At 40.3% G+C, this 15,162-nt stretch overlaps 1 protein-coding gene across 1 annotated transcript; it reads left to right on the top strand.

Annotated features, from left to right (window-relative positions):
* Window positions 1–7,774: 7,774 nt before the first annotated feature.
* CXCL9 (C-X-C motif chemokine ligand 9) lies at window positions 7,775–14,064 on the top strand. Its single transcript, XM_082605002.1, has 4 exons — window positions 7,775–7,986; window positions 9,094–9,220; window positions 10,488–10,572; window positions 11,814–14,064. The coding sequence occupies exons 1-4, from the start codon at window positions 7,923–7,925 to the stop codon at window positions 11,916–11,918; spliced, it is 381 nt and encodes a 126-aa protein (XP_082461128.1). The 5' UTR covers window positions 7,775–7,922; the 3' UTR covers window positions 11,919–14,064.
* Window positions 14,065–15,162: the final 1,098 nt, after the last annotated feature.

Consider the following 15,162-nt stretch of genomic DNA (forward strand, 5'->3'; position numbering starts at 1 on the left):
AGATCCCACAGCCGTGGAGCAACTAAGCCTGTGCACCACAACTACTGAGCCTGCGCTCTAGAGCCCACGAGCCACAACTACTGAGCCCGCATACCACAACTACTGAAGCCCATGCACCTAGAGTCCATGTTGTGCAACAGGAGAAGCCACCACAATGAGCCCACGCACCACAACAAAGAGTAACCCCCACTCACTGCAACTAGAGAAAGCCTGTGTGCAGCAACAAAGACCCAATGCAGCCAAAAATAAATAAATAAAAATAAATAAATTTATTAAAAAGAAAAAGAGGAATCTAAGTCTAGAATAAATTATTAAAAAAAGAAATTAAAGACCTCCTTCAAATTATTATATGAGATGAAAGGGAAAGATTCTTGGAGGATTCTCAATTCAATCAAATTCAACTTAGTGAATACTTACTGTGCACCTACTACCTTCAAGATCCAATGAGGCAAACAAAGACAACATGGTACCTCACCTTAAAATTATTATAATCTACAGGAAACAAAGCACATATATAAAGAAAATGTCACCAGCAACCAAAGGTAGGAAGCACTAATATTTAAATAACTGGTATTTTAAGTAATGCTGATCAATAAAGAAATCTATTATGTTGGAAGTGATAAACATCTTAGATATAGTTAGTAGAAATACAATGTATTAAATTCAAAGGAATATATAAATATCACTAAAACCCTACAGAGATACAAATTAACTTTTTTCAAGATAAAATTAAAGAATGCTTATATTCTTGCAATCATGTGAGATGAACAGAGATCAAAGTCACATTTTGACTAAATGGAATAGGGATAAAATTAAGACTAAATCATAAATGTGCCACTCTAAATTGTGTAGATAATAGGACTTCTCATCTTATCAATGGTATTTTATTAAGAAAAGCCCACATAGGGCTTCCCTGGTGGCGCAGTGGTTGAGAGTCCGCCTGCCGATGCAGGGGACACGGGTTTGTGCCCCGGTCCGGGAAGATCCCACATGCCGCGGAGCAGCTGGGCCCGTGAGCCATGGCCGCTGGGCCTGCACATCCGGAGCCTGTGCTCCACAATGGGAGAGGCCACAATGGTGATAGGCCCGCGTACCGCAAAAAAAAAAAAAAAATCCTATCTTTAAGTAAAGTCACATTCTGAGGTACTGGCAGTTAGAATTTCAACATATGAATTTGGGGCGACACTATTCAGCACATATAACGTGTTATACTTCAAAAAATTGTGTAAGAAACATGCAAGAAATGAAGGCAACAAAATAGAAAAAGCAGGTATTTTAACTGAAAATGGATTAAATCTTCCTATTCAAAATCTGTAAAGAAATGACATGGATTTATAAAGTCAACACCCTGACTCCACTTGACAAGTCATCCTGAAAAGGTTGAAGATGGAGATATTAAGCCAACACAAACTGTCAATAAGTAAAAAAACTGAAATAAGTACTGATCTCAGGCGTCCAGTTTCACATATTAAATGAATGAAAGTAAATACAAATGACAAGAGAATTGGGAAACTGGTATATCTATATACTGATGAAGGCATTACAAAATTAGTCCAATCTTTCTGACAAGCGAACTGTTAAAATGTTACAGAAGAGATAAAAATGTTTTTAACCTCTGTCTCTAAACTTCCAAAGAAGGAAAATATCCCAAGAAAGTAAAATCTCTAAACAAATAAGAGTACTTGTTGTACTACTGAACCAAGGGAAACAACTACAATGCCCAGCACTGAGAAAAAACAGACTACAAATACCAAGAACCATTTTTAAAATGTATAAACTACACAGATACCGGGAAATGTTTATGTAAAATAAGAGAAATTAAATGATATTTTTTAGTGACAAGAGTCCGATTAGATACAGGTGTATATGTGTGGGTATGTGTTTGTGAATGTTCTCATGTCACTCCCTTGGGTAAAATCCTTCAATGTCTCCTCACCACACAGGGATTTACAAGGCCCTTCATCCTCTGGATCCTGCTACATTTCTAGCCTCATTTCTCACCACTCCCCCATTATCACGCTACCCTTCGCCCTTACCAAAGTTCTTGCAGTTTTTGCAGTTTCTAAAACTTAGCAGCACACTTTTTCATGCCTCCTGCTCAGAATGCTTCCCTGCCGCCCACCTTCCCCTAGTAACTAATTCCAACCAAATCTCCTTCCAGAACTAACTCAAACTGTGTTTGAGGCCATGAGCCAAAGTTGTGACCTTTCCTGCACCTCCAATCATTGTGTACAATCCTTTATCATACCACTTCTTCTACAGTAATTGCTAATTTACATGCTGCTCTCTTTCACTCAACTATGAGCTCTTTGAGGGCAGAGACTGATGATTGTTCATATTTGTGTCCTAGAACGATCATAATAAAAGCCTGATGAATGAAATAATGATAAACAGTAAATGGAGGGTTTCAAGAACATGGATTTTTTTCCTTGTAAAGTTACTTAAAGTTACTTAGATAAGCAATCTGAACGTAAATCGCTTTAACGTGGATATGTTAAACAAAAATATGTTCTTCCTTTTCAGGATAACTTCTTTTCAAGTTAGGCAGCAGCTTCTTAATAACTATGGTTACATTTTATCAGACTATAAGCTGACTTGCCAAAAGTCATAGAGCAAAAATGTGTTACTGCCAGCATTCAGCTGCAGCTGTCCTTTAAATGATGTACTGACATTCCCTCTCAGGACAGTTTCTTCACATATTTTATCCACTCCATAAACTTTAGATAAAAAATTATAAACCAGGAGGCCAGATATTAAGATCAGTAAAGGAAGAACTTGCTCTTTTCTCTTCGTTACCTGAGACACAGACAGGACATGAACCCCACTCCACCCCTCACCCCCCTCCAGCTATGATGTGCTTCTAGGCAACTTCCCATACTGTAATACTTTGGAAGGAAGGAATGACTCCCTGCATGGGGAGAAAAGAGCAAAGAAGAAAAATCAGAATGCTAAGTAGGGGCTTCTGAGGCTTTCAAGAAATAAAGTCTTTTCAAGTCAGCATCCTTTAATACTACCAATAGCTGCTGAGAGGAGGGGAAGTCCACGCGGCAAGAAATTCAAACAGGCCTGGGGGTTTCACTATGAGAGAAATTTACTTCCCCTTTCAAAGTAAAAGGGAAGACTCAGATTTTCACCGCAGCAGGGTCACGCTGTGTAGATAATCAAACAGACAGCACTGGCCCCATAACCAAACAGACGAAAGAGGGAGGCGGGCGAGCGCATGTGAAAACAGAACCCTGCTCTGCCCGGGAGGGTGACATCAGCATTTAGTGCCTCGGGGACAGGAGGCAAATGAGGTTAAAACTCCATCCAAAGGGAAACGCAATTATCTGTTAGTTTCGCGGGGCTTCTAATCCTTGGCTTCCTTCCCAGGGCTGTGAGAACTGCCCGCAGTGTCCTCTCCCCAGGTTTCTGTTTCCCCTAAATGCCCCATCTAGTCATAAACGCCCCTTCGGTGGGGTTTTCAGTCGTAAACGTGTTTTCTCTCAGCCTTGTCTGGACAATTTCCAATAGGAGGCCTGGGAAACAAGCGAGGAACGCGCCTCATCTGAGGGCGGCGGCTCCAGCCTTCAGGCCCAAGGGCCAAACCTGCTCCGCGCCGCCGCATGAGGAGCAGCCCGACCACTCGGCGGGGCCTCCGTCCTTCAGGCAACCGGAGAAAGTTCGCCACCTCCGGATAAAAAAAATAAGACTGGTCCTCGAGTGACTCCTAAATGACCCCAGCACCTCCTCCTCTCGTTCGGTAGACTTCCGTCCCAGTCACCGCGACCCAAGGCCGAAAGACCCTCCTAGACCTGGCCCGGAGGCCTCCGCCGCAATGACCGGGCCCCTCCGAGGCCAAGAGCCCCGCCGGCCTCAGCCCAAGCCTCGCGTGGAAGCTGCAAACCGGACCCCGCTCCCGGCGTCCTTCGGGGAAGCGCCACCCCCTCGGGTTGGGAGGTGAGGGTCGAGGGGACACGCAGGAGGCAGAGGGGAGAGATCCCGAGGCGCACAGCCACTACCTTTCTTCTCGACGTGCTTCACGGTGGGAGCGGGCGCAGGGAGCGGAAACACCAGCAGGGCCACCAGCGGAGCAAGATGCTCCGGCTGCGACGGCAGCTTCCCCACCTAAGGGTCTGTAAACTGACTGGCTGGGCATGAGCCGTGTGCTTACCCCCGCTGAGCCCGGAAGCGCCTCGCAAGCGCAGTGCGGAGCCAGGCCGGGGGCCTCGCTTCCCTCACTGGTTCCCTGCGCACGTGTTAACTGTGCGCCTACTGATGCGCACGTGTTAACTGTGCGCCTACTGAGTGCCAGGAACTGCACTCGGCACTGCGCGCCGGCGTGGACCTTCACAAGCCTTCCCTGTTCTAGTGGTGGAAGGAGATGTTCACCGTAAGATAGCAGATAACGTAACATTGCCTTGCATGTCCTTTGAATGAGGAGAGGCGCATAGTGCCGTGAAATCACATGGTGGGGGACCTGACCAAGTCTGGGGATCAGGGAAGGCTCCGCAGGCTAACCTGGAAATCTTAAGGTGGGTAAATTACTAAGCAGTAGGATAGGGAGGCAGATTAGGCACAGCATTCCAGGCAGGGAACAGCATGAGCAAAAAGAGTGTGATGGGAAGAAGCATTGCCCCTCTGAGGAACTGAAGGAGGGAAAGCAGAGAGTTATGCAAGAAGAGACTTGAAAGGTGGGCACGGGCAGACCATTCTAGGCCTTGTTCTTTATCCTAAGAAGGTTCCATCTAACTTTCTTTGCTAGAAAAAATGGTCACTAGCTCTATGGTGTTTTGCAGTTGAAATTCCTTGTTACCATTAATTTCACCAACCTGTGAGGTTAGTAATAGTTTTCTCAGCTGAGGGAACTGAGGCTCATAGAAGTTAAGTATTTGGCACACAGATGTTAAGTAGCAAGGCTGGGACCTGAACCCAGCTCCACCCTACCCATGGTCACAGTCATTACCAAAAATTAAACATAACCAAATGAATAAGCTGTGTCAAAGATCACCACAAGTTTTCTTCAAAAAGAATTCTTAATATTGTATTTAAGCATAATAATCCATCTAGAAACCAGTCCAAAAATGTGCATTGTGTAACAGAAAATGCTAGTATCTGTTCCCCTCCTACTCTACGGCGTGCATTCTCAATGCGGGGGAGGAAGGATTGCCCTCAAGGAGACAGAAAATTGGTTCCTTGGGGGGCTAAAAAATCTTAGATATTACAATGACTTATGGTCCACCAAAGTTCAACCCTACCCAACAAAATTTTATTTCTTAATATTTAATTTTTCTCTTTAGCAAGAAATTAAATTAAATTTAGATTTATGTTAATTTAAATTTGATCTAATTTATCTCGGGAGAAGCAATTATGAAAAAAAAAGGTTGAGAAACACTGTTCTACAGTAATGGAACCCTCAAATTTTAGTGGATCAACCAGAATAAAGATCACATTTCTTAACTTTCCCTGCAGCTAGCTGTGGCCATGTGAATAAATTCTTGTCCAGGGTATGGTTAAGTGATGTGAAGAAATGAGAGGCATGCCCCTTTTCTGCCTTCCCACCAAGCTGTACTTTGAAAGTGGACATGGTGGCAAGCCCCCGTTGGCCACTTGCATGAGGGCAGCAATGTAGAGATGGTGATAAAGCAACAAGATAGAAGGAGCCCGGGAGACCTCATGGAGACCTCAGAACCACCGTACAAGCCCTAGTCACCTGCCTCTGTTTGGGGAAACACACTTTTATCTAGTTAGCCACTATTAATTTGGATTTTCACTACATGCAACTGATCCCTTACTCTTATTTTATTTTATTGTGGTAAAAAACATGTAGCATCAAATTTACCATCTGAACCATTTCTAAATATGCAGTTCAGTAGTGTTAAGTATATTCACATTATTGTACAACAGATCTCTAGAACTTTTTCATCTTGCAACACTGAAACCCTAAACCCACTAAAGATTAATTTCATCTCACCCTTTCCCCCAGCCCTTGACACCCACCTTTCTACTTTCTGTTTCTAAGATTTGACTTTAGATACTTCCTATGACTATTTGTTCTTTTGTGACTGGTTTATTTTGCTAAGCTTAATATTCTCCAGGTTCATCCATGTTGTAGCATGTGACAAGATTTCCTTCTTTTTTAGGCTGCATAATATTACATTGCATGTATATACAACGTTTTCTTTATCCATTCATCTGTCAATGGCCATTTGGGTTGCTTCATTTCTTAGCTATTGTGAATAATGCTGCGATGAGCATGGGTGTGCAGATATCTCTTTGAGATCCTGCTTTGAATTCTTTTGAACATATTCCCAGAAGTGGGATTGTTGGATCATATGGTAATTCTATTTTTAATTTTTGAGAAGCCTCTAATTTTTTAAGGAACCTCTATATTGTTTTCCATAATGGCTGCATCATTTTACATTCCCACCAACAGTGCACAAGGGTTCCAACTTTTCCACATCCTCGCCAACACTTGTTATTTTCTGTTTTTTGATAGTGGCATCCTGGTGTGTATGAGGTGATAACTTGTGGGAAGCAGTCAGCCATGAGAGCAGGCTGCGGACGTGCCAGGCATGCCGCCGCTGCTCGAAGGGACTGTCCCTACTTGTTCCCCTCCTTGTTCCATTCCATGGGAGATAAATTACCAGGGCCCAGAGATCAGAAAGAATGTAAAATGAGACAAGCAAAGCTGTCTCCCCCCTGCACGTGCAGGTTATTTTTGATGATTCTGGGTTTATGGGTTTTCTCCCAGGGAAGTTAACCTTGAGCCGAGGCAGTCTTCAGATAATGTAAACCACCGTCTGGCAACCTTCCCTTTTCTAGTCTATTTAATCTGCAACTGTAGCGCAATAAAATTTGCCTTGCAACCAGCAGTTGTCTTGGTCCTTCTGACCCCATTCATCAATGCTATTTCAGTTCCTTACCCCTTCCCTTCTGGCTCTGATCGGTTTGGTCTTCTTCCGGCTGGTCCGCAGCAATAACTCATTGTGGTTTTGATTTGCATTTCCCTAACAATTAGTGACGTTGAACCTTTTTCATGTGCTTATTGCCCATTTGTATATCTTCTTTAGAGGAATATGTATTCGAGTCTGCCCATTTTTTAATCAGGTTATTTGGATTTTGTTGTAGAAGTTCCATATAATATTAACTCCTTATCAGATATATGTTTTGCAATTATTTGCTCCCATTCCATAGGTTGCTTTTTCACTCTGTTGATTGTTTTCTTTGATACACAGAAGTTTTTAAGTTTGATGTAGTACCCATTGTCTATTTTCAACTGATCCATTATTCTATCTATTTAAAAAAATAATAATCTGTAGCAGCAATGACATAAAAAACAAAAAGAGCCTACCACAGTAGAAAATGACCTAGTCCCTGAATTAATTAAGATGCCTTTAAATGTATTTTGATTGTTTAAGATTGTTGGGTAAGCAATATAAGAAAAAATAAATGTGGCCATATATTATACATAAAGATACTCTACAAATAGTAAGAAAATTTGAATAGTGTTTTACTTATCTGGACTTTAATATTTCCCAACTGGAAACCACATCTCCAGCCCTTCTTGTATGATGTTATTATATTCATTATATAACTTATTCTTCATCAAGGTGAGCAGCTGTGAGTGTGCTAAAGACTGCCAGTGATGATGGTTTCACATCTCTTATGATAAACTACCCATTATTGTGAAATGGAAAGATATAAAGCATGCAGAAATTCCCTTGGATCAGAGAGTAGGGTTTCCCCCAGCACAATTAAGTTTGTGGTCAGTTTAGCTGAATCAGCTAAGACAACCAGCCAATCAGATTTTAGGAGGGAAATGGATTTCCTAAATAAATATGATTTCCAAGAGCATGTTCTCTAAAGCATTTCTCAGGCTTAAAATCTAATACAGGAGTGACTCAGTAGAACAAATACAGGAGCGACTCCATTCTACCACTATGAAGAAAAGTGGTGTTCCTCTCCTTTTGGGTATCATCTTCCTGACTCTGACTGGAGTTCAAGGTAAGGGATTCTGAGTTATATTGGGTTAGTAAACTCAGAGATGTGAACTGCTAGAAAAGTCTCTTGATTTGCCAGTAAAGGTAACTGCTTTGTGTGCATCAGAAAGTGATGTGAGTCAGTTGTGGTCAATTATCCAAAGTTCATATCTTGGACCTGCCAAGTCAAATACAAGTCTTCTCAGTCCATGTGTGTGAATTCCTGGCACAGAGTAAGTGTTCAATAAATGTTTGTTGAACTGGGTGATAATGAGATGGAAGACTTTGTCTCCTAAATTATTTTTGTCACCCTGACAGTGTTTCTTGATAAGTATGTCTGTGGTTAACTAATTAAGTATCCAATAATCAGAGAGGTTGTCCCTAATCTGTTTACTAACTACCTTTGTTATTTGGGGCAAATTAATGAACTTTTCTAGACTTCAGTTTCCTCAGCTGTAAAATGGAAATTTTATAGTTATGCTTTTTCTACCTACTATACAATGTATGGCATATAGGAAGTACTGAGTAAATGTATGTTGAATAAATGAAAAAATTAAGGAATGAAGATAGTGTATTTTAAAGAATTTTCAAAAGTTTAAAGTACTACTGAAAACCAAGGCAGTGGGAAAGATCAGGATGGTGGTGGTAATTAGTTATTGTAAGTGGAGCTTTTTGTTGAAACGAGTACCAACTCCATTTCACTAAGGTCAGATAAAAAATGGCTTTGGGAGTTGCTTGAGATACTATCGTCTGCATAGCACACATGAATTAGGTATCTGTGTATCTGACCTGTGATAGACATTTATTGAATATTATAAAAATCCCTTTTCCTAAGGTTGTAAAATATGGTAGTTAATAGTAATGCCTTTGGACCCAAAGAAACGTGAGCTGAGACCCTGCACTTGTCCCCTAAAAGCTGAAAGGCTTTGTTTTTTACTTAACTTCTCTGAACCTTGGATTGTTTATCTATAAAACGGAGATAACACCTACTCAAAATCTCGTGGTAATGATTAACAGACACTCAGTAAATGATAGTAATAATCATGACTAAGTCAAATGTATCATTTGGGTGGATCGCCTAAATTGAGACATTGCTCTAAATCGATGTTGTCTACCTCTCTTTTTCCCTTAGGAATTCCAACAATGAGGAATGGACGCTGTTCCTGCATCAACACCAGCCTGGGAAGGATCCATTCAAAATCCTTAAAGGACCTTAAACAATTTGCCCCAAGCCCTTCTTGTGAGAAAACTGAAATCATGTAAGTAAAAACTCATCCAACACATATGCTCCAGCAATAAGTTTAGTGTGAGTATTACCCTCAGAATACTTGCCCATTCAGACACTTAAAATGCAGATAGTTGCCCCTCCATAAATCCGGTCTACTTCTTCCTTTTCTTCTAAAAAAAACAAGAAATTTCTGGTAGAGATTAGGAACCAAAGATGACATGTTCATTGTAGAAAATGTTTAATGTAAATAACCCAAAAGAAGAAATTAAAAATCGTCTACAATCCTACCATTTAGTGATAGGTAGTGTTAAGCTCTCTGCATATAGTCTTCCAAATCTCCCTCATTGGCTTTGTGTGTACATATATAGACACTATATATATATATTTATACACACAATATATGTACACAAAAATAAAATCATACACTACATACTGTTTTGTAATCTGCTTTTACATTAACACTATATAATGAACATTTCCTGTCAGTAAATCTTCTGTAATAACATCATTTTTTCCTAATAATGTCAATTTTAATGGCCAAATTTTATTCTGTCATGTGGACGTACCATAACTATATGACCAACACCTAAATGTAGGTTATTTCCAATTTTTTTTGCTATTGAAAACAAACTGCTATTGTAGCAATATTGTATCTTTAATTCTTTCCTATTAGTAATACCTTTCTAGAGATTAGAATTGCTAGATTAAAGGATATGCCTATTGTAAGTTTTTTGAAACCTAAATCAAGGATGATGTATAGAATGACTACTCTTATTCTTAGATTAGACAGAAATTAAAGAAAAAAGTCTTTAAATGTTCCTGGAGAGTCTGATGTAATTTTAAAAATTCAACCAGTCTGTTAATCTTGTCTTAGGAAAACATTTTATTTATGTTTTAAGTTGTTTCACAAGAAAATTTAGCAAAATTCATGCTCATTTTCATTGTTTTGGGGGAAAAGAAAGTAGATATATTGGCAACTTTTCCATTTTATATTTTCACTTAAACATAAATAGCTTTTTCCAGCATAACAGAACCAATATTATCCTTAGATTTAAGTTTCTCCTATTGCATATACTGTTGGATTTTTTTTAATTTAGAGTTATGTGCTATCCTAGAAATGTATCTAAGTCCCCTCAGTCACTTAAAAAATGAAAAGGCAGGAAAAAGACTGGAAGTCTCAGATGCTTATGGTGATGACACAAATACATTTTTAATTGGGGAATTGAATTCTGTGGATAAGATGAAGCATTTAAATTATTAAAAGTAAAAAAAAAATCTTGTTGCTATTTCTTTGGTAGTGCTACAATGAAGAACGGGGATCAAACCTGTCTAAACCCAGATTCAACAGATGTGAAAGAATTGATTAAAGAGTGGGAGAAACAGGTTGGTGAAAAAAAGGAACAAAATTTTCTTTCTTTGAGAAATTAACTTTGGAAGACAAAGAATCATGTGGTTCCTTTAAGGATACATTCTTCATTCATGTTATTGTGCTCCTATTTCTTTCATAGAATGATGTCATCACCTTGAGGTGTAATGGTAGTCCTGCTTACAGTATCCCTTGTCTATCTCTCCCACTAGAATGTGTGTTCCATGAGGGTAGGGAGCTTGTCTTTCTTGTCCAATACAATAAATGTGTATTGAATGGTAGACAGTGAGGATAGAAAGGAAATAAGGTAGGGAATTCCATGGTGGTCCAGTGGTTAGGACTTGGCACTTTCACTGCCAGGGCCCGGATTCAATCCCTGGTTGGAGAACTACTGCATGGCACAACCAAAAAAAAAAAAAAAAAAAGGTAATAAGATAAAGTCCCTTCCTGCTGTAGCAAATTTGCTAACAACTAATTATAGTACAATGTGAAAAATATAAAATAAATATATGTACAAGAATCTTGAAGATAATAGAAGAAGGAGTAATTAACTTTGCCAGAAGTGAGGGAACAGGAAGAAAGGGTTAAGGAAGACTTTTCATATCAGGTGACATTTGATTTGGGTCTTGAAGGATAAGTAGTTCACCAGGAGGGTAAGGACAGCATGAAAAACAAGACTAGAATCATGAGAGAGCTCACTGTGCTCCAGGAACCCCGGGTAATGTGGCTGGAGTTTGTGTGGAGGGAGTGAAGGGATTGAGATAGAAAAGTAGACCAGGCAAGGGGGAAGAATCCTGCATGGTGTGCTAAGGGGTTAAGTGTGAAGAGGGCCACAGAATAGGTAGTTGGGCGCTTGGTTCTGGACTCTGACAGACTAGCAGTTCTGCCACATACTAGTTGTGCAACTTTGGGCAAGTCACCCGCTCCGAGCCTCAGTCTCCTCATCGGTAAACATTGGATGATAATAGTACCAACCTCAGAAAACTATAGTTGGGACAGGTGGGTCATAAGCAAGATTGGAGTGGGGATAGTAATGAGCCCAGAAAATGGACAAAAGAGAACCAGTCAGAAGGCTACTGCCTCCGCATCAAAGTGAGTGAGATAGAATCAAAAAGAGCCCCTCTGAGACTGAAGCGACTTTAAACTGGTTCTGGGGATAAAGAAAGACCACAGTCTGGAGAGTCCAAATATAATATATAAGGAAGGAAAAATGGTAAGATAGGGAAACATTACCCTTTTTTTTTCTGTCTCCTCACAGGTCAACCAAAAGAAAAAGCAAAAGAAAGGGAAAAAATATAAAAAAAACAAGAAAGTTCCAAAAGTTAAAAAATCTCTACATCCTCCTCAAAAGAAGACTACATGAGCTACCATTTTACCAGCAAGTATTTTGTGTTAAAAAGTTTCTTTTTAACTATACTGAAATAATTCCAAAAAGGAATGGCATCTTAATACATACCTTGTTGATTTGAACTAGAAAATGTAAAGCATTATTTTGAAATTGTAATTAAAGGTAGAAAGTTGCTTTTAAAATCCAAATGTGAAGAATTGTTAGAGGCTAGAGTTTGTCTTTGTTCTCCCACTTCTGACCAACTGAATTTCATCATGCTTAAGCCCACAATCTCAGTAACGCCCACATCTGAACAAATGTCCTCACAACCACATCCCACACACAAGAGCTGCCTGGGAGAACAGCTGTAGGCTTCCCAGGACTCCAGAGAATATCCTGAGGCACACGTCAGCAGGCCCCAGCCCGGCAGCATGCTGGTAAGCAGAGCAGTTTGGAATCGAGCTGGACCTCACCAAGCTGCCATAGCCATCAGTATCTGTATTTGAATCTGCCTGTGGGCCTCTCATACAATGCATCTGAGATATTCGTGCTTGTTGTTTCTGGGGATCACCACTGGAGAACACTAGCAATTGGCTTTCAGAACCTTCTGTCTGGTTTTGAGGCCATGTGACTCCATCTTGCCCGCCAGGGTAACCGCTTTATTCCTCACTGTTGCCTCTGCTTCAGTCAAGCCAGTTCCTCACCGTCCTACCACAATTCAGTGCCTGCCCCCTCTGCTATACAGGTCACGCTCTCACTCACCTGCGTCTACTGCTTTCTCACTCTTTCCCCAACACCCCACAGAAATACCTCCTTCTCTTCACTCATCCTCACTTGATTCAGTCTTTGAAGCTCATTTTAATCCTGCCTCTTAAATAAAATCTTCTGGATACTTGGATTATTTTAAAACTCCTATTTCACTTGTGTTCAGTACCATACAGGTGAGCACTTAGTTGTTTTCTAATTATTTTTTGTCTGTTAATTTTAACTCTCCAACAAGATTGTCAGCTCCTTGAGGGCAGGGGACACAGTTTATTCCCCCGAATCTGCCACTGTGCCTAATATACTGTGGAACTAGGTTTCAAATAATCTGTTGATTGCAGTTGTTACAGGTAGGAGGGCAACCAGACCATCTCCTCAAAGCAGGAGCTGGCTATTTATTGGCTACTCCATTTATCTAACCCCTGGTAACATCTTCTACTCATTATCCTCAGGCCATTATCACTTTGGGGACTGGGGGTGATGCAACATCCTTGTTTTCTTCTGACAGGATGTTAACTTGGCCTCTCCAAAAGATAAAAAGGAAATGTTTAAATCACTTATGGATATTCTAAACTGTTGTCATTAAGCATACAGGATACTTAGAATCATAGAATCTTACAATGGGAAGGGGCTTTAGAGATCACCCAGTGCCCAGCCTTTCCCCACCCAATACAAAAATTCCTTCAATACCATTCCTGACAAGCCTCACTTTTCTATGATCTTATGAGAAAGCCACCAAGATCCTTTCAAAAACTCATTTTAGGTAAATATGAATTTCACTGTCAGTTTAACTTGTTTCAAAGTTTGTAAAGTATTGTCGTTATCAATTACCACACCAGCTCTCATGAAGAAAGGGGGTATTAAGTTACCAAGAGCTACAGAGAGCAGTAAATCCTGTTATTGGAAGCATGGCTGGTGCCCAGTTAGCCTCTGCAGGGCTTGAAAACCCTCTTAAAGAGGAGATTCTGAGAACTGTGTAAGAGAGAATGTCTTTGGCCAGCATTTAAATCTATGCCTACTTTCCCAGTTTTTGTCACTCCTTACACTGCAGATGATCTTCAGTGCTTTCCAGTGGTGATCCCTAACAACAGCTTAACTAATCATGAAACTCTTTAGCTCCTTTCATGTAACTCCCCCTGAAAAATCTAAATGTTTCATAGTCTGAGAGTCTGACCCAGTTACCTTGCATCTCACTGGTAAAGTGGACAGTGTATAACTGATACCCAAAGACCACATGTTTTGACTAAGTAGCTATGGCATATATATACATGATAATCATTCATCATTTATATATACATGTACACTATCTAAGCAAATAATTAAGTGCAAAGCAGTATTGACATATATACCCTGTACTTTGAAATAGTTTCTTTGTTAAAAGACAATGCTATCAATAAATGCACCACTGCTCAGAAAACAAGTCTTGATTTTTTAATGTCTCAGACACGTACCTCAACTACTGCACGTGTAACAGTAATTCTCATGTGTCCTTATTTATTTGGTTTCATCTCAAATAAAGTGTAATTGAGATAAAGACATGGAAGCTCTTTAAAGTGCTCTTTGGAGACATAAAAAAAACTTCAGCGTAAAATTTGACAATACCTTATAACAACATTGACTTAACAAGAGTTTATGCGGAATGCAATTTATTTCCTAATCCTCAAGGGCAATGCTATTCCAATAAGAAATATACCCAGGAGACCAAAAATGTCCTGACTCTTTTCCATAACCTAAAACTATATATGTTTAAATATTATAAAGCCTCAAGGAGTTATGGAGACCCAAACATAGGATAAGTTATTCCAGAGTCCAGAAAACTTGGGCTGGAGGTATTATGCAGTATGGAGTCTCTAAGAAGGTTGGGAGTGGACAGAGACTACCAGCCTTGTACGTTTGAGATACACTGAGAGGCCAGATACGTGTGATATTTGGGCAGGTAGCAGCTGCTGATGGTGAACATGACAGAGCCCACAAGGACCTTAACCTGAGACACAGCAGTATGCTGTGGAGGGAGCTAAGATTCTGGCTTCTGAGATATCTGAGTTAAGATCAATCCCCACCCCCCCTTATTAGCTGTGTGACCTGGTTCAAGCACACTTTTTAACCTCCCTGTACGCCAAGTTCCTCCTCCATGATTGTTGTGAGGAACAGGCCCAGCATAGATCTTGGTGCATAGCAAGTCCTCAGGGTCAGTCCCAGCCTCCCCCGACCATTTACCTCTGCTGCACTTTCTTCGCAATAGAGGGTGTTTCACATCTCATACACACAGAGAGATGTTTCCAGGACTGAAAAAAGAGGTTGGAGAAATGAGATCAAAAGCCTGCCTGACCAGTTCTCTGTATCTATATTTTTATACCCATAGTCCAGGCCATCAATGTCTCTTTCCTAGGCTACCTCAAGAGCTTACTCTTTTCTCTGCTGCTTCTTTTTCTCAACTCTTCTCTTGCTTCCTTACCATTCATGACAGCCAGAATGATCCTTTCAAAGCATCATTCACAGAAGACTGCCACCTTACTTA

Source organism: Mesoplodon mirus (genome assembly GCF_964341445.2).
Source record: "Mesoplodon mirus genome assembly, chromosome: 2".
Lineage (NCBI taxonomy): Eukaryota > Metazoa > Chordata > Mammalia > Artiodactyla > Ziphiidae > Mesoplodon > Mesoplodon mirus.